This window comes from Suncus etruscus, chromosome 1 (genome assembly GCF_024139225.1).
Source record: "Suncus etruscus isolate mSunEtr1 chromosome 1, mSunEtr1.pri.cur, whole genome shotgun sequence".
Classification (NCBI taxonomy): domain Eukaryota; kingdom Metazoa; phylum Chordata; class Mammalia; order Eulipotyphla; family Soricidae; genus Suncus; species Suncus etruscus.
Window position 1 is genome coordinate 23,689,230 of NC_064848.1, and position 24,448 is coordinate 23,713,677.

General features: G+C 38.5%; 1 protein-coding gene across 2 annotated transcripts in view; it reads right to left on the reverse strand.

The window, feature by feature from the left end:
* Nucleotides 1–24,448, reverse strand: part of NCBP1 (nuclear cap binding protein subunit 1) — a 49,015-nt gene that overhangs the window by 13,907 nt on the left and 10,660 nt on the right. The window contains exons 4-15 of one of the 2 annotated variants that reach the window (XM_049784140.1): nucleotides 22,776–22,932; nucleotides 20,168–20,275; nucleotides 19,439–19,560; nucleotides 17,275–17,344; nucleotides 15,814–16,029; nucleotides 13,449–13,546; nucleotides 12,499–12,562; nucleotides 10,338–10,448; nucleotides 7,653–7,717; nucleotides 6,586–6,648; nucleotides 5,940–6,014; nucleotides 1,599–1,702 (exon numbers count right to left, since the gene is read on the reverse strand). In XM_049784140.1, coding sequence (XP_049640097.1) covers nucleotides 1,599–1,702; nucleotides 5,940–6,014; nucleotides 6,586–6,648; nucleotides 7,653–7,717; nucleotides 10,338–10,448; nucleotides 12,499–12,562; nucleotides 13,449–13,546; nucleotides 15,814–16,029; nucleotides 17,275–17,344; nucleotides 19,439–19,560; nucleotides 20,168–20,275; nucleotides 22,776–22,932 — 1,253 coding nt within the window. Of the gene's footprint in view, nucleotides 1–1,598; nucleotides 1,703–5,939; nucleotides 6,015–6,585; nucleotides 6,649–7,652; nucleotides 7,718–10,337; nucleotides 10,449–12,498; nucleotides 12,563–13,448; nucleotides 13,547–15,813; nucleotides 16,030–17,274; nucleotides 17,345–19,438; nucleotides 19,561–20,167; nucleotides 20,276–22,775; nucleotides 22,933–24,448 lie in introns of those variants that run through there. The other variant, XM_049784141.1, reaches the window with a different exon arrangement.

Consider the following 24,448-nt stretch of genomic DNA (forward strand, 5'->3'; position numbering starts at 1 on the left):
ATCCATCCCATCAGCTATTGTAAATTCCCAGCCATTATGTATTTCTTTTATTTTTGCCAAGGTCCCTTCTTTTTCCTGAGACAAAGGAAACTGCACTTTAATTTGAACAGGGTGAAAGATGTTAATGGCATCCTTTTTTACCTTCCTTTACATAAATCAGATACTGTGATTTCATGTCTGCTATTAGTTTAAATCCTGATTGTATAAAACTTTCCCTAGTATATTCTGTTAGCCATTACCTGCATAGAAAGACTACTTCTGGGGTAAGGACAGATAAGGATTAGTTCTAGGGATAGAGTCAGTTTGAGGGGAGGAAATTCACTTTTATTTTAAGATACACAAGTTAACAAAAAAGAAATATTGAAATAGAATATCAGTGACTAAGAATCTGGAATGAATAAAGTTGATTATAACATGTTACTTGTGCTTGTGCTTTACCCTCAAAGTGAGGGAGAGAATCACGAAGAAATACAGGGCTTTGTAACATGAGGAGTCTACATTCTAGACAGAGAACCAAGCCAGTCACATAGTTAGCCAGGACAAGTTTCCAACTAGCTTGTTCAAGTTCCAAAATGTTAACTTAAAGGGATCTCGTAAGAAAAACTGGGTCAACAAATGAATCTCTAGATTGGGACAATGGTACAATCTAAAGGAAAGGTAACAGAAATAGAGGCTTGTTTGGAAAGAATGAAAAAAAATGAACAAGAATGAAAAAACTGTAACCATGATCGCTTCGGCAGCACATATACTAAAATTGGAAAAAAATGAACCAACTGTTAGGAGGTCTTTAAATGCTAGGCTCACTTTTATTATGGAGGAGTGGGGACAGTTCAGTATTCATCCAAGTTTTAATTCTTTGACATTCAAGATCCTGGGAATGGGGCCCTTCTAAGTGCTGCATCAAGTTTTCGTTGTCAGAAGTACAGTAGAGGAGGACAGTGGCTGCTCAGTGGGAGAGATCTGAATCGGGGCTCTATCACACTGTTCTCACCATAGCTTTACTTCTTCCTCCTTTACTTTTTCCTCACTCTAAAATATAGCCCTGGTTAATGCCACCTAAAGATACTAACCTCTAAAAACGAGTGTAGTTTACACAGCTAGTGATCATGAATGCTTACCTAGCTTACTTAAATTCCATTAAGCTAGATATGGTGTACAGTACAAAGTGGCACATCAAACTAAGTCTCTGATTCAGTGTAATTTCACAGACATGGACCAGGCATATTTAAGAATTTATTTCCCAACACATACTGCTGGTCAAAGCACAGTTGGTGTGCTTTATGCTATGTTCCTATCACCATATCTGAACTTACATTAAATAATAATGTAATAACTCATTATAATAATAATGCAACAACTCGTTTCCATTTTATTAAGTTCTAGCAATAAATTTATCCTACTACCTAATAGGTTACTTAAGATGTTATCTTATATACAACAATATTAAAAGAAAAAACTTGAAGCAGAAGATAATCATAAATCATCTTTCAAAATGCTAGTATACATTTTGGAAGTTTGCTTATAATTTTATAACCTAATATAACTTCAGAGCATACTTGCAGTGGTACTTTTTAAAGACTGAAGAATGTATTACTTACTGCTACTTTCATCTCCAAACTTGTAAATGCATGTTGGATTTGCAGGACAAAGGGCTGAGAAGGTAGGAGGAACAATATCTAAGATACGCTGATGGTAAGATAACCTAAATTAAAAGATAAATAAAAGCTTAAGTTCCATCCTTCTATTACATTAAACTCACCCAGAAGAACACAATGTCCAACATCCTGGACTCAGCTGATGATTAAGAAGTGAAAACAGATGCAGATTGTTTAAGCTTCTGTTTAAGCACACCAAAATGAAGGCCTTCAAAACTTCTCTATTTGCAAAGGAGAGGAGGAGGTGGCTGGTGGGCCAGTATGTCCAGAGCTGTGATTAAGTGTGTGAGTGATTAAGGTGGGACTGTGATGGTGAGTGTGGTGAAGACAACCTGTGAGGCTCAAAGAAGGTTCTATTGTAGCAAACACATCCCTAAACCATAAGGCATATTTCTTTTTTTTTTTTTTTTTGGTTTTTGGGCCACACACGGCGGTGCTCAGGGGTTACTCCTGGCTGTCTGCTCAGAAATAGCTCCTGGCAGGCATGGGGGACCATATGGGACACTGGAATACGAACCAACCACCTTTGGTCCTGGATCGGCTGCTTGCAAGGCAAACGCCGCTGTGCTATCTCTCTGGGCCCAAGGCATATTTCTTAAAGCTTGAAAAAGAATCATGGGGATGGACAGAAAAAACGAGATGCTGAGTTGGTACTGGACAGATACATATATCGATGGATAATAAAAAAGAGAGGTGAATAGAGCTGGAGTGATAACTCAGAGGTAGGGAGTTTGCCTTGCATGTGGCTGACCCGGGACAGACTGGGTTCAATTCCCAGCATCCCAAATGGTTCCTTGAGCCTGCCAGGAGCAATTTCTGACCGAGAAACCTGGAGTAACCCCTGCGTACTGTTAGGAGAGGTGAATTAAAAAAAAAAAAAGAGGATATTTCTGAGTATGTATGTAATCCCACTTATCTTTATCCATTCAGAGGTGCCTGGAACCAATGAAACCCCAAACTGATGAACGCATCAGGTATCTACATCTAGTTCCTAAAATTCACAATTTAGTACTAAATCTTGGTCTCCTTATATAAATAAATGGCTCTAGAAAAAGGGATTAGAAAATAAACCTAGAAATACATCTTGTACCAGGAATAAGGAATTGCTTGATGAACAAGAGTAGGACATGAAAAAAAGTCAAAAGCTACAAGGACATCCTTGTCTCAAATGGTCATTTGAAAATTAAAATAAATTACAAACTGCAACTTAGTAACAGAAATGAAACCCATAAGTTCCTATTAATAAACATTTGCGCAGGAGTAAATAAGGGAGAAAAGAAAGCTCATTCTTACAGTAGTGTCAGCTAACAAATGTAATAGCTGAAATAAACAATGGGAAGAGAATCATCACTAGTGATCATAGCAGTGGTGGAATAAAAGTAGGAGCTATCTATGAAAATCTGATTAAGAATAATCTGAATGAGTGCAACCTTAGAACAGGGGTCCTTAAACTTTATAAACAGGGGTCAGTTCACTGTCCCTCAGATGTTGGAGGGCCAGACTATAGCTCAAAAAACTATCAACGAATTCCTATGTTCCTACGGCACATTTCTTATTTTGAAGTAAACAAGACAAAAAGATGGGAACAGGGGCCGGAGAGATAGCATGGAGGTAAGGCGTTTGCCTTTCATGCAGGAGGTCATTGGTTCGAATCCCGGCAGCCCATATGGTCCCCTGTGCCTGCCAGGAGCAATTTCTGAGCCTGGAGCCAGGAATAACCCCTGAGCACTGCCGGGTGTGACCCAAAAACCACAAAAAAAAAAAAAAAAAAAAAAAAAAAAAAAAAAAAAAAAGATGGGAACAAATATAATATTTAAAACGAAGAACAAGTAAAATTAAATCGACAAACCTGCCATTTTTTCAACAGAAACTATGGGCCTGCTTTTGGCAGGCTGGACTTTGAGGACCCCTGCCAAGACTTTCCAGAGACAGTGAAGGAGGGGAGTCGGAGTGTGGCACGCATTCCACATGTGCACTGCGGGCTTGAGACAAGTTGGCTGCTAAGCAAGAACAATTGGTGGCAAAACAAACAAACAAACAAAAAAAAACCCAGTAGTCAGGATAAATGTCCTCAGTGGGCTGCACAGGGCCCACGAGCCAATGTTTGAGGACCCCTGCTTTAGAACATCTCCCACAGAATACTATTTGGTCAGAATGAAGATGGGCAGGCAGTTAAAGATAGATAAGCCTGGTGTCAATGATAGAATCAGGGGAGCAAGGTCAGCATCTCTAATGATGAATCTCTGAGAACAGCATCAACAGTGAAAGAATTGGGGCTGGAGAGATAGCATGGAGGTAGGGCATTTGCCTTGCATGCAGAAGGACAGTGGTTCGAATCCTGGCATCCCATATGGTTCCCTGAGCCTGCCAGGAGCGATTTCTGAGCATGGAGCCAGGAGTAATCCCTGACCGCTGCCGGGTGTGACACCCCCTCCCCCGTCCAAAAAAAAACCCCAAAACAGTGTAAGAATTGACTCTGCCTGAAGTACAAGACAAGTTCCCCACCCCAAGCCCTAAGCTGAATACACAGACCCATCCACCCTATGACTACCACCAGGCTAATGACCCAGTCTCACTACTTTTCCTAGTTGCCAAAACTCCAGGTATCTTGGGGGCTGGAGAGATAGCATGGAGGTAAGGCATTTGCCTTGCATGCAGAAGCTCGGTGGTTCGAATCCTGGCATCCCATATGGTCTCCTGAGCCTACCAGGAGCCCAGGAGCGATTTCTGAGTGTAAAAGCCAGGAGTAACTCTTGAGTGCTGCTGGGTGTGACCCAAAAATAAAAACAAAAAATAAAAATAAAAACCCAAAACTCAAAGTATCGTTTTGTGGCTGACATCTCCAGGGATGGTTTGGAACTTGGGCAGGCTACCTCTCCCTTAGCCTCTGTACTTCCAGAAGTCCCAGCAGTTATACGTCGCAATTTGAGCTCATCAGCCCAGCCCCACAGATTGCCCAAGTCCTGCTTGGCTGCTTATGTGGCTGTGCAACACCTCTGTAATTTTGATATTGGTGTCCCAGTAGGAATAGACCAAATCAGGTGTGCAATTATAATAGGAGCCAATAAATTCCTTAAACAAAGCAACAGAAGGCTCAACTAGCAATAAAGAGCTTAGTAAACTTTCAGACAATGGCATAATGACCCCATTCTGAGATATGGCAACTTTCACAAATTTTCTTTTAATGAAGTTTTTTGTTTTTTTTTTGATAATTTCATTACCACCTAATTGTACCAACCAATATTAGGTAAATCATTCATGAGCAGGCTAAGTGGAGGTTAGGAATCAGTTGGCAAGGGTGGAAAAGTTGTTACACTGGTGGTGGGGTTGATGTTGGAATAGTGAATGTCAGAAATAATTGTGTTATGAGCAACTCTATAAATCACAAGTGTCTAAAATAAAAAAAATTCTAAAAAACTGAGTTTGAAGGCCCGGAGAGATAGCACAGTGGCGTTTGCCTTGCAAGCAGCCGATCCAGGACCAAAGGTGGTTGGTTCGAATCCCGGTATCCCATATGGTCCCCCGTGCCTGCCAGGAGCTATTTCTGAGCAGACAGCCAGGAGTAACCCCTGAGCACCGCAGGGTGTGGCCCAAAACAAACAAACAAACAAAAAAAAAAAAACAAAAAACTGAGTTTGAGCATGAGACCATAGACTCTAAAACCAAGAAGGACAAAAAAGAAGAAAAAAGAAGAGTAGAGAAAAAATAAGAGTAACGAGATATCTTGCAAAGACACTGCTGGGCTGCTGGCTGGTAAAGTTCTGGTTGTGACCTCATGGAAGGACTTCTCTAACAGAGCTGATTTCCTGAGTAAAGGACTGGTACTATGTATTATGTAGCAATATGTCTTTCTTCTGGGGAATTATACACCGGCCTGTTAAAGGATAATAACTGATTCCATCTGCAGCTTGTTTTCAACTTTTCAAAAGGTTTAGAAAAAGAACAATGCAATGGGTGTTTATATACAAAGAGAAGAAAAGGAATAAGTATTAGGACAAATGTGAATAACACATTAGCAACTAAGGACTCTAAAAAGACAGGATATAGAGTACTTTATAGCAGCTTCTCTGGAATTAGAAATCATTTCTGTGATCATTTGACAAGAAAGCTTCCTGGCAATTATTCCAACAGAAGCCAGATGGCCTACGTTTTCAAGATTAAATAGAAAGGCAAGTGCTTGGATTTTTAAAATGAGTTGTTAAATACACATTACAAATGCAGAGAAGAGAAAAATTGCTCCATCATCTAAGTAAGGACACTGACACTAGAGAAAACAGAACTTACCTCATACATTTTTCTAGAACTTCTCTTACAAACTTTGGTTTAGGACTTTCAAGATCTTGAGAAAGACAATCTGACCTAATGAAGAAAAGCAGTCCTCTAAGTATTTTTATTTTAATTAAAAAAAAAAAAAAAAAAAGAGGCAGGTGAACAGGGTGCCCTCCCAGAAAGTCTTGGAAATTGTTCAATCTAAAGGTCTGAGGACGCAGTGCTGCTTGAGCCCTGCACTGCTGCAAATTACCTGGGCTAACCCAGTGGTGCGTAAGGGCCATACTCAGGAATACTCAGGGGATCATGTGTTATCAGGGATTCAATCAGAATAGCAATTGGCAAGGTCAGGGCCTCAACCCCTTATTATCTTCCACCCTGTTTTTAGTTCTTATATACAGTCTGTAATTGTACTTATACAATTATAATAGCTTCCTTCTAAATTATTTCATATATACCTAAAAAATAAACCAAATGTTTCAAATCATGAGTGGTTTATCTGTCTGGGTCACATGAAACAGTACTAGAGCGGCAGGGTGGGATCTCTATCAAAGGTGCTCATGTGGTGGTGCCAGGACTCTTGCATACATAAATCTGCACCTTAATTTTTCTTTTCATTATAATAAAGAAAGGGGGAAAAACACATGCCACCACCACTTACCAATCTTCCCAACTCCATCGGAATTGGAAGTTACTGAGATGATGGGAAAACCAATTAATAAACCTATACAAAAAAGAAAGGTTGGTTATAAAATTATAACATGAATTTATATAACTCTTCGGACAAAAGTCCCATAGAGTATAATGAAAAGTACATCTATGCTGTATCTTAACCATTTCTCTGCATACTCTCTGATACAATTCAAAATTTTAAGTTCCCAACTCACTCATAATTAAATTATCCCTTTTAAGTGAATGATCTAATATGAATGCTTTGTATCAGGCACATGTTTATGTCATTCTCACAATGACATCTATAGTGTTTCAGAGTACTCTAGCTTGAGTTAGTCCAGTGATTTGAATTCTAGATAACATGCTTCAAAAAAGTGGCAAATTGACTGCTAATCTCTCTCCCCAGTATAATAAAAGTACCTGGTGTATGAGACTTATTGCACTGGGATTAGTTATGCCACTCATCGAATATTTGAGCATTTACCAGTTTCGTAGCATTAAACAGTATACTCAAGTGATCTTGTCTAGAGAGATCACATGTATGTTTAAAAGAAAAAGGAGTGGTGAATGTATATGTTACCTTTTTTAGAGGAAAAAATAAAGCTACAGTAAGGCACCAAACAAATAAATAATAAAATATAATCTTTTTTTTTTTTTGGTTTTTAGGCCACACCCAGTGACGCTCAGGGGTTACTTCGGGCTATGTGCTCAGAAACTACTCCTGGCTTGGGGGACCATATGGGATGCCAGGGGCTAGAACTGCAGTCTGTCCTAGGTTAGCGCATGCAAGGCAAATGCCCTACCGCTTGCGCCACTGCTCCAGCCCCAGAAAAATCTTAATTAGCGTATCAAGTCAGTTAGGGTAGAAACTGCAATATTATTATAAAGAGCAGTTTTGGTCTGGTTTTGAAGATTTTTTTTAGGGAGACAAGAAAGAAAAATTTCTTTGAAATTCTTAAAAAAAGTCACATTTTGACAATCAAATTAAAAAAAAAAAACAACCAACAGGAAGTAAGAGCTGCTAACCACCGGTAAAGAAATAATTAATTACTATACCTGTCTACACACGTAGTATTCATCGTGTCCAAACGCATGTATAACATTTCCGTTGCCTGTGCGAGCTGGTTAGTTTGAGGATAAGGAAAACTATTCTCTACCCTCCTTTAAAACAAGCAGTGTAAAAGAAATACTTCCTAGAATCCCTTAGAATGACTAATAATTTTGAGCATCTTGACGGAAAAAGAGTTTTGAGGTTATCCATGAACCCAAACAAATATGAGTTTGCTCTAATTACTTTGCATTTTCCAGTTTGTTGCAAAATGAATCAAATAGGTCAAATAGATTTGTTTAGCTCTGTCACTCAACCTATTTTGGAATTCATTCCTGTATCAAAAACTTACTCTTTTAATATTTCACTGTACAGATGTAACAAAATTTATTCAGTCATATGTATATAGTATATGTGTATATATATTTTATTTTTTAATGAAGTAAAATAGTTTTATTTTGGTTTGGGGCTGTATCTAGCAGCGCTCAGGGATGACTCTAGGCTCTGCACTCAGGAATTACAATCCTGGCAGGATCATAGAACAATATGGGAGACTGGGGATCAAACTTGCAAGGTAAAAATACCTAACGTACTAAATCTCTGGGTCCCCAAACAGTTTAACATTAAATAAATTTACTTAGAAAATGTAAAGAGAGGGGCCGGAAAGATAGCATGGTGGTAAGGCATTTGCCTTTCATGCAGAAGGTCATCGGTTCGAATCCTGGCCTCCATATGGTCCCCCGTGCTTGCCAGGAGCAATTTCTGAGCATGGAGCCAGGAGTAATCCCTGAGCACTGCCGGGTGAGACCCAAAAACCACAAAAAAAAAAAAAAAAATGTAAAGAGAAAGAAAATTCAGTCTTCTCCAAAAGGAGAAAAAGCCAACATCCATACATGTATTGTTGACTATTTGAATGTTGTCAGTTCCAGATTATTATCATGAGTTTCTAAGAACATAAATGCCTAAATCTTTATAGGAACGTTCTCTTGGGTATAAATACAGGCACATCTCAAAGATATAATACTTAAGGGTCCGGAGAAATAGCATAGCAGTAGGGCGCTTGCCTTGCATGCAGCCAACCTGGGATGGACCTGGATTCGATTCCCAGCATGTCTTATGTTCCCCCGAGCGAACCAGGAACAATTTCTGAGTGCAGAGCCAGGAGTAACCCGAGTGCCACTGGGTGTGGCCAAAAAAAAAAAAAAAAAGATATCATAGTTTCCAGACCACCACAAGAAAACAAACATTGCAATATTGAGTAATGTACTACTGGTTTCTCCATGCATATGGAAGTTATATTTCTAAAAAGCATTTTGTGTAAATAAACCAACAAGGCACCTTTAGAGTGACACAGGCACAGGCACAAAGGGATAACACACTACTGGGAAAAAGGTGCTGATACTCCTGCTTGACAAAGGGGTTGTTACAACAGACCTTCAATTTGTTAAAAACTGCAATAAGCACAACAAAACTCAAAATATGAAGTCAGAATGATATTGCAGAGGGTTGGGTGTTTAATTGTATAAAGTAACCTGGGTTCTATCCCCAGCATCCCATATGGTACCCCTAACCCAGCCAGCAGTGGCTAAAAAATCCCAAAACAGTAGGATTGTGAAGTACACTTATGTTTATTTTTTTCTTTTTTTGGTTTTTGGGTCACACCCGGCGATGCTCAGGAGTTACTCCTGACTCTGCACTCAGAACCACTCATGGCAGGCTCAGGGGACCATGTGGGATGCCAGGAATCGAACCTGGCATCCGTGTGAGTTGGCTGTGTGCAAGACAAACGCCCTACTGCTGTGTTATCACTCTGGTACCTATGTTTATTTTTCAAAGAAATTTGAGGGCTAAAGAAACAATATGGAGGCTAAGGCACTTGCTTGAATGCTGCCAATTCCAGTATCACATGGTCCCAAACCCCACCAACAATGACCCCTGAGCAGAGAACCAGGACTAAGCTCTGAGCACTGCCAGGTATGGTAAAAAATAAATAAATAAAAAGCCCTAGGCCACCCCAAATCCCCAAATAAACCTAACTAAAAGTTCTCCTAAAATTTTCATGGGTAACCCTAATTTGATCCAAGAAACTACATATTGTTCCCTGAGCATAGCGCCAGAAGCCGAAGTGGTACTAAAACAAAGAGAAAACGCAAAGGGAGCCTGGGGTTTGGTTCAATGGCAAAAGACCTGCCTTGTAGCAATAAAGGCAAAAATTCAATCTACAGAATCAACTCATATTGTGAAATGTAACCTCAATTCCTTGTCACTAGGATTCCTGGCACCAGAGGTATTTGGCCCTGGGAATACTACAAACAAGCATGAAACATAAGACATCTAAACAAAGACAACAAAAGAAAGGGAACAGAGAGGGTAAATAAACAATAACAAAATTAAAGAAATGTCAGACACTCTCCATGAAATGATTTTAACCCAATTACAAAAAAACTTACTAGTTTTTTAAAGCAAAGCCAAAGAGAATAAGTTTAACAGGAAAAAGATGGGGCCGGAGAGATAGCATGGAGCTAAGGCATTTGCCTTTCATGCAGAAGGTCATTGGTTCGAATCCCGGCGTCCCATATGGTCCCCCGTGCCTGCCAGGAACAATTTCTGAGTGTGGAGCCAGGAGTAACCCCTGAGCACTGCCGGGTGTGACCCAAAAACACACACACAAAAAATACACAGGAAAAAGATACAACTTGGGGTAGAGAGCCAGGCTGAAGTTTGCACAGTTCAATGAGAAGGGTTGTGTACATTACATCAATGTGAGGGGGTGCTGGAAGCTGAAACAGTTCTGCAAAGATCACCTACAAAAGAATAATGAGTCAATTAAATGCAACAGCTACCAATGTTTCTGCAATTAGAAAAGCTTCATTATTCTAAACATTAGCTAATCTCACGAGTTATAATTAAACATTTATTTATTATATTTATAATTAAACATTTTATTTATAATTAAACATTATTTTATAGCCAGAGTGATGATATAAGCACATAAGTTGTTAGTGTTGCATGTGGCCAACCTCAGTTCAATTCCTAGCATACCATATGGTCCCTGAAACCCACCAGAATAATTTGTGAGTACAGATCCAGAAGCACCTAAGCATCACCAGGTGTGGCCCAAAACAAATAAACTAAATAAAAAAAATTTCATTTTTTATTTGATAATGTTCTCTAAAATTTGAAGATCTAAAACTGAATTCAGTAATGTAAATTTCTTTTCTACTTAAGTGTAAATTAACCATAATGAAATTAATGCTTCTTTGTTCTATATACTTTATTTTCTTTGCTGTTTGAGTCTTACCTGACAGTGTTCAGGGCTTACTCCTGGCTCTGTGCTCAAGGATCACTCCTGGTTGGCTGAGGGGATCATATAGGGTGCTAAGGATCAAACCTGGGTTGGCTGCAAGCAAATGCTTACCTATTGCTCCAGCCCAAATCTATAAACTTCATTGAGAACAAAATAGTTAAATTACAACTTTAGTATCAGTACTGGGTTAGGAAGGTTCAATCTGCTCAGATTCATCACAGTTTTATTTCTTTAAGTAGTGAAAAACTGACTCTAAGGATATGAACGTCATTAAGTGATTCTAAATTGCTACCTGAAACTGGTACCCAGAAATCCTTGGATTCAAGAATCTTTTGCTATGCGTCTAGGTCAAAAAAAAATCTTCACTTTCCCTGTCATCTGAAAATGTATACCTGGATACTAAAAGCCCTAACTTTTTCCTCTCACTTCCATCTCCCACATTCCTTTACTTCAGGTTGATGAATTTTTACATATCTTACCGATTTTAAAATACAGCTTATAACACTGATTCAAGTTTATACCCTACGATAGATGAGTAGTTTTACTATAGCATATACTACAGCATATACTATTTTAGGAATTTTTTAAAACTTAATACACGTAAAAAAAACCTGAATCTTAAACAATTCATCATAAATATGCTCATTTTTATGTGTATTTACCATGCAGGAATAAAGAAATTGATAAAACAAATATGTCAAGTGAAAACACTTTTTGGAGCATGAATCTCTACAAGATGTTTGACTATACTGAACTATATAATAATTATATATAGTATTTAATTATATGTATAAAGGTCATATATTATAATCATTATGTAATATATAACTATATAAGTTATATATATAAAATCCTCTGCATGATTTAATTAATATAGGCTCACAAGCGTGTTCTATTTTTCCTACGTTCAAACTGATTGGCTCTTCTGATTATTAAGAATAAATAAGGAGGGGGCCAGAGAGACAGCACAGCGTGGTAAGGCATTTGCCTTGCACACAGCAGACCAGGACGGACAGTGGTTCAAATCCCAGCATCCCAGATGGTCCCCCGAGCCAGCCAGGAGCGATTTCTGAGCACAGAGCCAGGAGTAAACCCCTGAGTGCTGCCGGGTGTGACCCAACCCCCACCCCAAAAAAGAATAAATAAGGATTCACTCTTATCCTTATCTATGATATAGAAAATACACTATTCAGAGGTATGCAAGTAATGAGGCCAGATAAATACAACTGAAAACAGATAATTGCCTAAAGTCATACACTATTTAGAAATTACTTAAACCATTGGCTTATCTGTTAGGGGACAATACACTGACAGAGCTAGCTAATCATGATAATTACTTATGAATGAAGACATGCTATATTACTTAAGTATAGACAATTCAAAAATCCCACTAGGCTACAGGTCTCAAATTCTTTTCCTTTAACTAATAACATGGCTAACAGAGCACCAAAACTAAAGCCATTTCCTGTTCATTTTCAGTACCCGAGAAGTCATTCTGAAATAAATTATTTTGAAACTCAGAATCAAACTTCCTGTAGAAAGCATACCTCAACTATGTGGTAGTTCAAGGGGATCTTGTTCTTCCCTGGATAGCTTACTAGCTGTGCAGCACTGTGAAAAAAAAATATATGTACATGAATATAATTTAAATTTGATGGGTATACAAAGATATACAAAATATTAAGTGAGCAAGCAGCATTAAGAGCAGTGTGTTCTTAATGTAAGGAAAGAAAATATTTTCTGGACCCGGAGAGATAGCACAGAGGCGTTTGCCTTGCAAGCAGCCGATCCAGGACCAAAGGTGGTTGGTTCGAATCCCGGTGTCCCATATGGTCCCCTGTGCCTGCCAGGAGCTATTTCTGAGCAGACAGCCAGGAGTAACCGCTGAGCACCGCTGGGTGTGGCCCAAAAACCAAAAAAAAAAAAAAAAGAAAATCTTTTCTAAAATGTTCTGGATTTCAGTTCCTTAACTACCACAAGATTTTTCTTAATTACCACTAGGAGACGTTACTGCACCTAAAACTCCTAGAGTTTTAGTATAGCAATATAAAGAATGCCTATTCAGCTCTACTTAAAAAACTAATGGGGTAGTTCACTCACTCCCCAGATTACTAGACTCCTTTTCACTTTAAGGTATAAACCAAAACTTCCCCAGGTTTAAAAAAGGTTTTTGAAAAAAACTTTCCAAAGCTCCAATGTCTGAAGTTAATTATTGAACTCAATATAACTTGAGAGTCAAGCAAATTTCTTCACAACACACAATTAATTATTCATCAGGACAAAAAATGGCATCCATCACAAGCACATTTATAGATAGTACTCAGAAAAGTAGTTTGGTGGAAAGGCTCCAAAAGAGCAAAGTACGCGTTTATGGGCTTATTTAGAAGAGGACATAGGGAAGCAAGTGAAGATTTCTTATACTCTCAACATGCCTTTCGCTCTTACCCAAAATTAACACCTTTTCTCTCCTCTTGAAATAGTATGGAAAGAATCTTACCAAGTTTTCCTTTCTTTCCAGTGGGATTTAATGATGCAATGAAGATTCTCTTCTATCACAAATCTTTCCACTGAATGACTTCCTGGCATTACAGGGCCCTAGAAAAAAAATTAATGTACATACCACATAGAAAGTACTTTCTTTTACATATTTAGTAATTACTAGAATATTTAATAACATTCCAGGCTCTATTTGGGGTATTAGGACTAAAACAAAGGGTTATGGTCATACATTTCAATAAACTTCACTGTTGTGTTTGTTTAGCTCTCAAGAGCTCCAGCATTACTTGTATTAAATCTTTACCATATTATCACTAGCAACTTCACCTCAATTCTTCTATGAGCCAAAAACCAATGATCATAGTGTATTATCAGCCCAGAGCAGTTGTACATTGAATAGTGTTTGCCTTACACATGGCCCACCAGCGATTAACTCCTGGCATCACAATACTCCAAGCCAATCATAAGTGACCCCTGAATGTAGAGCCAGAGGAATACTTTAGATCAGGGGTATCAAACTCGCGGCCCGTGGGCTGTTTGTGGCCCGCCGTACAACATTTTGTGGCCCTGCCCTAGAGGAATCTTTTTTGTTTTGTTTTGTTTTAGTTGTTTGGGTCACACCCCCCAATGTTCAAGGCTTACTACTGACTTTGCACTCAAGGATCACCCCAACTTTGCCTCCTGTGGACCCCAGGTAAATTGAGTTTGAGACCCCTGCTTTAAGTGGACCCCAATGCATATATAAGTAAAATAAGTGTATTGCTTCTATAATTAACATGAAACAAAATTTTATTTCAAATATTACAAAGTTATGTATCCACTGAAATATATCCACATTAACTATTGCATGGCCTAGCCTTATTGGAAAATGGTTTGGCGACTTCTAAAAGCTTCCACATGTCCCAGCTCTCTGCAATTGGATCATTTCTCTCAAGAACACAAAACAATCAATCTGAGAAAAACTTACATAAACATAGTTTTATCAACTATTAATAAGAGTTGTGACCTATGAACCCATATACCTAGCAACAGATGAGTGGATCAAGAAACTGCTATACATAGACAATGGAATATTAGATAGATGAAATTTTCAGTCAGCTGCTGCTTGGAACTGGAAGGTATCATACTAAGTCAACTGAGTCACAAAGTAAAAGATAATTTTGCTCAAATCACCTCATTCAGGTATGAAGTGTAAAGAAATAAAAGGATTCAACAATCCCCAATGTAAACAAATTCCGAGACATTATTAAACTGAGAACAAGGGTGAGGAAAGTGGGAAAATGTTGAAAGAGATTTGGAGGGATTGTGTCGTAGCTTTGCAACTATAGAATGAGTCGTATAATATTTTAAACTAGGATAGTGCTTAACTTAAACTCAAAAGTATGTCCATGGTACTTATACAATGGCTAAAATTTGCCTGAGATATTGCTTAGTTTGTTATGAATATATGAACAGCATCAATTTCGTAATTGGAAGGAGGGGTTTTGAGCCATACCAAATTGTGCCCAGGAATGACACTGGGTAGTGCTTGGGGAAGTCTGTGTGCAGTGCCAGAGATAGCTTCTTTCTTTCTCCTTCTCTCTCTCCTTTCTCTCTCCCTCCCTCCCTCCCTCCCTCCCTCCCTCCCACCTTCTTTTCCTCCCTCTTGCCTTTCCTGTTTGTCTTTCTGCCCAGAAATAACTTTTTAACTCCTATTTTACCTTTTTGGCCCTACTTGTATTCTTTACCACTTGGTGCCATTTCATTCAGGATACTCTGAGGTCAATATCAGGAAGAGATGGGCCTATGATATTCTTATTGGTTTGGCTCTAAAACTGAAGGTTTTAATCCATTTTGAATTCACTTTTGTGTATGATCAGTGAGAGTGATCTAATGGTTTTTATTTTTCCTTTGCATGAGGCTAACCAGTTTTCCCAATTCCATTTGTTGATGAAGCTCTCCTCTTCCACTTAATTCACCTAACCATCACATTGAAAACCATCTGTCCATGCAGGGTTTTTATTTCAGTACCATACTCTTTTGTAAATTATTGTAGTTTTATAGTATAAATTCAGGGAATGTGATACCACCCACTTTCTTTCTCAGACTGCTGAGTATTCTGTGAGTTTTATGGCTCCTTACATAGGGATTACACTGGATCTGCATGCTGACCACACTCTTACACTGCAAGCCATAGTGTGTCTGATGAATCTACTCAATATTAAACATACTAACTTAGTGTATAATAACCTGAGACCACTCATTAACTTCACTCAGTTGACATTCAAAATTAAAATTCACACGTGTATTCAAATAAGAATAGAAGTAGAATACAATAGAAGTACAAAGCCACAAGTTCTCTGATAGAAACTGAGGTTATCACATACCTCTGGATCATCCGTATAATCAAACATCCTGAAGATGACCCTTGGCATTGGATACACAGAATCTCCAGTGTGAGGAGGTGGTGTGAAAGGAGGAAGGCTATGCTGTAGTGCTTCACACAGGATGCTGTCAAAGGCAAGATAAGGTCTTAGGATGTGCCGCTCCTGCCAGCGATCCTTTTTCAATTTCTGAATCTGGGCCCAGAGGCAATCTAAATACTAAAGACAGATTCATTTTTAAACATTAACATATATATATATATATTTGGAGGTTAGAGTACATCTTGACTGGACAAAACCAAGAATTACTACCTACCAAAATACATGACTCAAAAGTTAGCTAACCTGTAATTATAATACAAAGAAATGAAACTAAACTTTTACTTGAATTCCCTGCTCTTTTTTTTTTTAATTGTATTTTATTGAAACAATTGTGACCACCAGAATCCTTCAGTTGAATTTGAGTTATTTATACGAGTCAGGTCCCTTCCCAGCTCCAGTGTCAACCTCCCTCCACTAATGGCCCCAGAGTGCAACCTATACCACCACCATTTGGCCCCTGGCCTGCCAGTATAACAGATCCCTTTAAGTTTAGATTGTTAAAGTTTAGGTCCCTTGATTCTATTATCATTGACTTTGGCTTGGATATTTAGTTCTGTCCATATTTATTTTCCCACCAATATATCTGAGACCACTTGGTCTTTCTTTGATTCTTCTTAGTTTTATAGAAAAATGTGGGAATATGTGGTAAAATAAAGTAATCCGTGTCCCAAGGGTCCATGAAAAAGGCAGGAGACCCCATTTAAAAGATAAAAGATTTAAAAAATCCGATTTAAAAAAAAAAAGGTGTGTGTGTGTGGCAGGTTTTGTTGTTGTTGTTTGTTTGTTAATTTGCATAGGCACAGCAAAATATGAGGGAAATAGAAAGGAAAAACCATTAACCTTACCCATGAAGTATCCTGGCATAAGATCAACTACAGACTCCGGGCATACTAAAGTGTCTAACCCCAAAGTCTTTCTTTGTGGTCCAGTAAAGTTCTTCAGGGGTGAATGGCTAATATCTGATCTTCTGGAGCCAAAACCTAGTCACTATGACAAATGTTCAGGGTTTAAGGCCCCACTATAATATAAAATTTATGTGTTCCTATCTCTAATAGATAAGAGCTTGTTTCTACACATAAGATTTCCCTATTTTAATGTGCCTATGCAAAAAGGAACCATGTGCTACACTACTGATGCATATGGGGGTAAAATTAGCAAGCCAAACAATTCCAATATCCTGGTTCTAACATGGAATTCCATGCTCTTTAAAACCTCTTTCTGGGGTTCTGACCTGTTTACATTTTTCAAATTGGGTATTTATATAAAAACATGTCAACAATGTATCTGGAATGTCACAGAATAGGGATTACTTCAAACATATTCTAACATTTATTTGTATAGGAAAGACTGAAATCCATTTACCTCTTCTTGTGGATGTGGTTTTTCTGCTGTCCATACTTGTAACATGGGTACGTGAGTCTTCTGGCGCCTTCTAATGATAAGAGTAAAAGTCCACGTTTAGGGGTTTTAAAAATGAAAAGATGTTTAGTTTCTTTCTTTTTGTTTAGGGGCCACACCTGATGGCGCTCAGGGGTTACTCCTGGCTCTGCACTCAAAAGTTACTCCTAGGGCCGGAGAGATAGCACAGTGGTGTTTGCCTTGCAAGCAGCCGATCCAGGACCTAATGTGATTGGTTCGAATCTCGGTGCCCCGTATGGTCCCCCGTGCCTGCCAGGAGCTATTTCTGAGCGGACAACCAGGAGTAACCTGAGCGCTGCTGGGTGTGGCCCAAAAACCAAAAATAAGTTACTCCTGGGGGTTGGAGAGATAGCATGGAGGTAAGGCGTTTGCCTTTCATGCAGAAGGACGGTAGTTTGAGTATCAGCATCCCATATGATCCCCGAACCTGCCAGAAGCGATTTCTGAGCATAAAGCCAGGAGTGACCCCTGAGCGCTGCCAGATGTGATCCAAAAACCAAAAAATAAAATAAAAATTACTCCTGGAGGGGCCAGAGCAGTGGCACAAGCAGTAGGGCATGTGCCTTGCACACAGCTGAGCTAAGACGGACCGCGGTTCGATCCCCCATTGTCCCATATGGTCCCCAAGCCAGGAGTGATTTCTGAGCACATAGCCAGGAGTAACCCGAGTGTCACCGTGTGTGGACCAAAAAGCAAAAACAAAAAAAAAACAAAAAACAAAACAAAACCCTGGCAGGCTTAGGAGATACTGAGGATTGAACCCAAGACAGCCATGTACAAGACAAACCCCCTATCTGTTGTGCTATTCAGTTTTAAAATGTCAGATTTCTATGTTTAGATTTCTTTAAGCATTATTGTAACTAAGATATAATAAGCAAAGAAATATCTCTTGTTAAACAAAGTGAACTTGTGACAAAACTAATCTGAAAAACCTTAAGGACATAAAACCATACCACACTGCTGTGTAAGTTCAAATTTACTAATATGGCCTATTATTTTATATAGCAGATAAATCAAACCTTTTCATTATCTTAGGAAGTAGGTAATGGGAAGATATGAAACTATTTTTCACCCAAGAATCAGATTATGCAAATATATGCTAGGTGGAAGGCAACAACCACTATTAAGGAACTTGGTTTAGGATTAATTTTATATATATTTATAATTATATAAATTATATATATGCATATGGCCATATGCTAAACCAGTGGTGCTCTGTAGAATATGTTAATACAGACATTCACACTTCTTTCTCAAATATTCCAATTCAGTAAATCTGGAGATTGGTTGGATATAGAATATAGCTGAGTACCATACATGGTTCTATAAACACTGAGAACCATGTTAGACTGTTTTATCCCTCTGAAGACATGTGGAAAAGTCCTGTGTTTTCCGGTATATAAGATGACCCCCTAATTTTACAGTTAAAACATAGGTTTAGGCCTATATTTGCTGTTTAAGACAGAATATTCGTTCCTGTGCTGCAACTGATTCTTCCACAGTGAGCCAATTACAAAAAGCAAAAGGTCCAAAAGTTATACTGTAATAGATGTCCTCTCTGACGCTGGCCAATCTGAGCAGGCTTTTTACAGTGTAGATTCGGGTACAGAACACTGTATAATTTGCATGCATAAAAAGCCTGCTTGGATTGGCTGAGTTAGAGAGCGGTCCGAGCAGCCTTGCAATGATTGGTGCAGGATCGAGTTGGAAAATTCGTTTTGTGGCAATAGTCAGACAATTTTCGTTTAGCAGCATATTGAAACATTTTTCGGGATATACTCGGCGTGTAAGACGACCCCCGATTTTCGGTTAACTTTTTTTTGTTTCAAAAGTCGTCTTATACGCCAGAAAATACGTTAGCTTAAAAGAGGCTATGCTACCAATTCCTTTGTATCATCAAAGTATGCAAATATATTTGATTACTCTGAAGACTTCACAAGTAACAATAGTAGTTAAGTGAGTTTACCTAGAAGGAACTTTGGGAAAACTCTGAGTTTCTGAGAAATAAAACTTGATTTGTATTACCAACAGAAAGCACAATATATTTGTTATATCAGTAAGTTACCAGTTCCTAAATAATAAATAATACCATGAGCTGCGTCCTTACTTAAGATAGCTTTCAGTGTTGGCAAAGATCCGGTCCATCTCTGCGTCTTTCTTTTCATATAACTCCTTTCCAACCCAGGGCAAAGATGACAAAAATGCATACATGTACCAATCCCGTCGAACCTTAAAGAATATTTTTTTAAGTTTATTATATTCATTCATGAATGAAATTCTATGGGACCTATTTACTAAGGTTTAAAGTAAGACATCTGGCTCATTAAGAGCACTTCTAAATATACTGGATTCAGTCTTATTAGGTCATTTGAATTACAGAATCATGTGACTCTACTAATTAGTAGCCAGTTGACTTAAGTTTTCCCTATTTTGAATTTTTTTCATAAGGGACATGGAGATAGCTCAAAGGGCAGGTGAACATGCTTTGCATGTGGGAGGCCCAGATTTGATGCCCAACAATACATAGTTCTTCCAGGCACTGCTGGGAAATGACCCCCAAGCATTAAGCTGAGAGTAGCCTTTGAACTGAATGTGGCCCTCCAAAAAACAAAAAAGAATTTATATCATGAATGACCTCTCTTCTACTGGGGATGATCGCAGTGATAGAACACTTGTTTGCACATGTGTAGTACAGGGTTTGATCTCCAACATCTCACCCTCCCTTCCTCCCACAAAAAGGAGAACACATTCCTTTTGGATTTTTATTACTAATAGTTACCAAGTGAGAATTTCTTGGTACAACAGAGAAAGGATTCATCATCAGAGACTTTCTTACCTGAGGCACATCTTCTTCCTGAGTGACACTTACAAAATTCTCAAACATAGCAACCATTGAAGGGGCAGCAATGACGTGACAATTCACAAGATCTGATAAAAAACGAACCTGTAGGAAAGACAATCTCTGGGTTTTATCTAAATCAAAAATGTGAAAAACTAGAGCCCATAGATCAAAGATGCCCACTGCCAGTTTTTTGTTTTGTTTTTAATTGTGTGCAAAGCCTGTAAACTAAGAATAATTGTTTTTAGATTTTTAAATACTTGTGGGGAAGATCAAAATAACACATTATTGCGTATGCAACTTATCCAAAATTAAATTACAGCATGCATGGAGAAAATCAGGAAGACAACCATGCTCAATTTTCTATTGTTTGTGGTTGTGTTGGGATGGGAACAGCAGACCTGGGTACTTCTGACTGAGATGGTACAAACAATAATTAAAGGTTCCTATTCTACAATAAACATTCGACCTTCTCTTTCCTGGTTGACTGAAAAATCTGATTGGAATACTAAAACAAATTTCATATAGAATTTACTGATAGTCTCCCATATGAAGGACACAGCCTAACTGATGGGCCAAACAATATCTCACCTTCCAGGAATGAGTCCTTAACTTAAAGAGAAATAAAAAGTGCTCTAGAAATGGGGACAAAGAGTGTAGTGGAAAATATCACCAAAAAGGTTGAATATGGGTGAGCAAAAGATGGGTAAAGTACTTCTCAAGCAGAGAGCAAGGGTTTGAAAACAATGTTTTCAGATCAGCTAGAAGGTACTTGGAAGCTTACATACATTAACAAACTTTTAAAAATTGAAGTATGTGTCCACAAATGAAGAAACCTGAATTTACCTGATGGATCTCTGAATTGTTTAGATTTTGTATTCAGTTAAAGGAATCTAATCACACACTTCAACACATGTATGTTTATTTATAATATACAATAGCCATTCATCTAGTTACTAAGTATTAAGGCCTAATTCCATTTTTATTTAATAATCAAGTATTCTAGTATTTTATTTCTGCAATTCTAAAAACTATCTTATGCAGCAGGCTTTTAAGACCTCCAAGATGGGCACTGGTAAGAAAGTGACTTTTTAGGGGTGAGAGAGAGCGAGAGAGTGTTGCAAGTCAGCCCCTGAAGAGGTTGACTGATGGAGGGATGGAGGATGAGGTCTTTTCCCTCCAGCTCGGAGCATGCGTCTGCCACCCTATCCAGCCGACGGTTCTGAGGTGAAATGGCGGGTAAACAGCTCGCAGACAGTCAGGCTTGTGGAAATATTAGCTTTATTCGGTGGACAAGACTGAAGTCCAAAGACTCAGCATCAGTTCCAGCCAAAAGTCTCTCGCCTTCCACAGACCCTTGTTTTTATCCCCCAGAATCAGGTACCACCCAATGGTGGAAGCAGAATCAGGTACCACCCTAGCGTGGGGGCAGAATGCCAGGTCACACCCTATGGTAGGGCACAATCACCTACCAGGTTAGGGTCAGTAGCATAATAATCCCCTAAAATATTTACATACACAACAATTCACCCATTTGTTTTTTAGTAAACAAACAATATTGTCTACAATTATTAAAGGAAAAACTAGTCAATAATAAAAGAGTTGCTGTTTGCATAAGCGCATCACAGGAAAATGTAAAGAAAAACTTCTAACCTAAACACAGGGTGTCTAAAACCAGAAACATGTATCAAGGAATCAACTACAAGCTCCTGAGAAGATAAATCTAAGACGTACATAGATTCTTCAAAGAGATGCCAGAAAGGTTGTGTAGAAGGCAAGAAGAAGCACCTTTTCTTTATTTGTAGTTGTTGTTGTTGGTTTTGGGGTCACACCTGGCAGTGCTCAGGAGTTACTCCTGGCTCCACGCTCAGAAATCGCTCCTGGCAGATACCGGGATACGAACCAATGACCTTCTTCCTTACCTCCTTCTACTTCCTAATAAAGCTATTATACTTAAAACAAAACAAAAAAAGAAACACACTGCAACACGGCCAATTAGAATTTAGAGTGAAGCTTAGTGAGAAGCTATGGTTTTAAAGGAACAGCTGTAGGGCTGGGAAACAGTAGTTCAAAGGTGAACTCAGGGCTAGCATATATAAGTCCAGTCAAGTGTTACTATGGAGGCCCAGCCAAGTGCTACTAGATAAATACCACCAACTCCAAGGAGAGGGAGAGATAGAGAGAAGGGGAGTTGAGGGGTAGGAGGAAGAGAGAGAGGGAGGGAGGAAGAAAGAGGGAAGAGAGAGAGAGAACATGCAAGAAAAATAAGAAGAATGAGTAGTTGTTACGATAAGTAACTGCATTTCAAGAGAAAATATAAATTTGAGGGATGCATTTCACTTCTCTATTCCATCCCGCACTGTCATAACATAGAACAAGAATGAACTTGGTCAACAATATGTAAGCCACTCTGAGCAAAATAAAAATTATATTAAAAAAAAGAAAGAAAGAACTTGGGGCTGGAGTGGTGGCACAAGCGATAGTGTTTGCCTTGCATGTGCTAACCTAGGACAGATAGCGGTTCAATCCCCCGGCGTTCCATATGGTCCCCCAAGTCAGGAGCGATTTCTAAGCACATAGCCCAAAAACAAAACAAAGAACTTACCAAATATACAGCTTCATTATAATTGTTAGCTTTTAATGATTCTTTTAGTTGACGAATCATAGCTTCTACAAATTCTCCACCAAAATTATAATTTCTGGCATTCAGCAATCCAACTAGTGTTGTATAAATTGTTAATTTCTCAGGTAACAGACGTGCACTGATTTGAGAACACAGCACAAAAAATTTCAAAACAAGAGCATTACATGAAGTCGCTAAATTTCATACTAATAACTCTTTAACCACTTCACTAACTTTGGAACGAGACTGTTTTTAGCTATATACAATTATAGTTGCTTAGAAAAAAAACTAAGTTTCTATTACAATTACCGGCAAACTCTTCAATTCAGAGACAGAATACTCTCATAAAAACGTTCAATTTTAAGATGTCAGAGACAACACAGAAGATAAGGCACTTGCTGGCCTTGCAAGCGGCTAACTGAGGTTCCATCTCTAGCACTGAATAAAATTCAGTGATTTCTCAGAACAGAACCAGGAGTAAGCCCCGAGCACTATTAGGTGTGGTCCCAAAACAAAACAAATATTCCTGAATTCTTAACATTATAACTCATGTAGTAAGATTTCTTTACAATCCAGTTCGCTTACTCTGAATAATTGAAAAAAATATCTGAAAAGTAGCAAATAGCTTTGCTTTTTCAGATTTCTGGGCCAAAAAGACAATTTAAGACATTGAGCATAATCTCTGAACTTCCAAGAGTCACCTGAGCATAACAGCTAGGTATTAATACTTCTTTACTCAAAGTACCTTTTAAGAATGTTAGGAACAATGTAAGTAAAAAAAATAGTTGCACTGATAGTAACCTGATACACCCTACCATGTCATGGCTCTGCTCCTATCAAAACACAAGCACTAATGGATACTCCATTCAAATCAATGTCTTCAACATAGCAGACATCTTATCTTATGGCCAAATAAGAGAGCAAAATGGCTTTGCCTAGCAGCTTCTTAGGCTACAATTAGGTCGCCCAGAATTATTAATGTAGACCTTTAAAAAAAAAAAAAAAACCACAACCCAAATTATTGTTAATTTTTGAGGTTAAAATAAAATTCATAGTTTCTACTTATATATATAAATATAATAAATACTGTATTTTCTGGTGTATAAGACAACTGGGCATATAAAAAGATCCCTACTTTTCCTGTTAAAATATATAGTTGGGCTATATTCGCTGTATAAAACTACCTCTCTTTTAACACACACCAAATGGAAATTAAAATATGTAAGAGAAAAAAAGAGTAGAACCCTCAAAGGTTAACGGTATATGTTTAATAAATCTAGACTTTGGAGTGCCAACAAGCATTTTACATTTGTCATTTGTAGTGAGTGACTATATAATTTTTTATTTGTGATCTACATTGAGAGCAGGGAGCGGGGGCTCCTCCAAGAGCAGCTCGCTGGGGTGCAGTGATTAAAAGGACAGCTAGAGAGGGAGACAGAACGTCTCCTGTGTCCCATAAAAGCTGAACAGAGGACTGAGCACTGGAAAGCCGCATACCCAGCAGCTGGGAGATGCAGTGCTTGGTAACTCAGCTCTTCTATGTGCCCTGAAAGATGAATCAGGACAGGCAGAGGACTGAGTGATGACACCTGGCAGTTGGATGGGATGCAGAGGTAAAAAGGGGGGTGGATCACTCGTCTCTGAAGCTGGAGTAA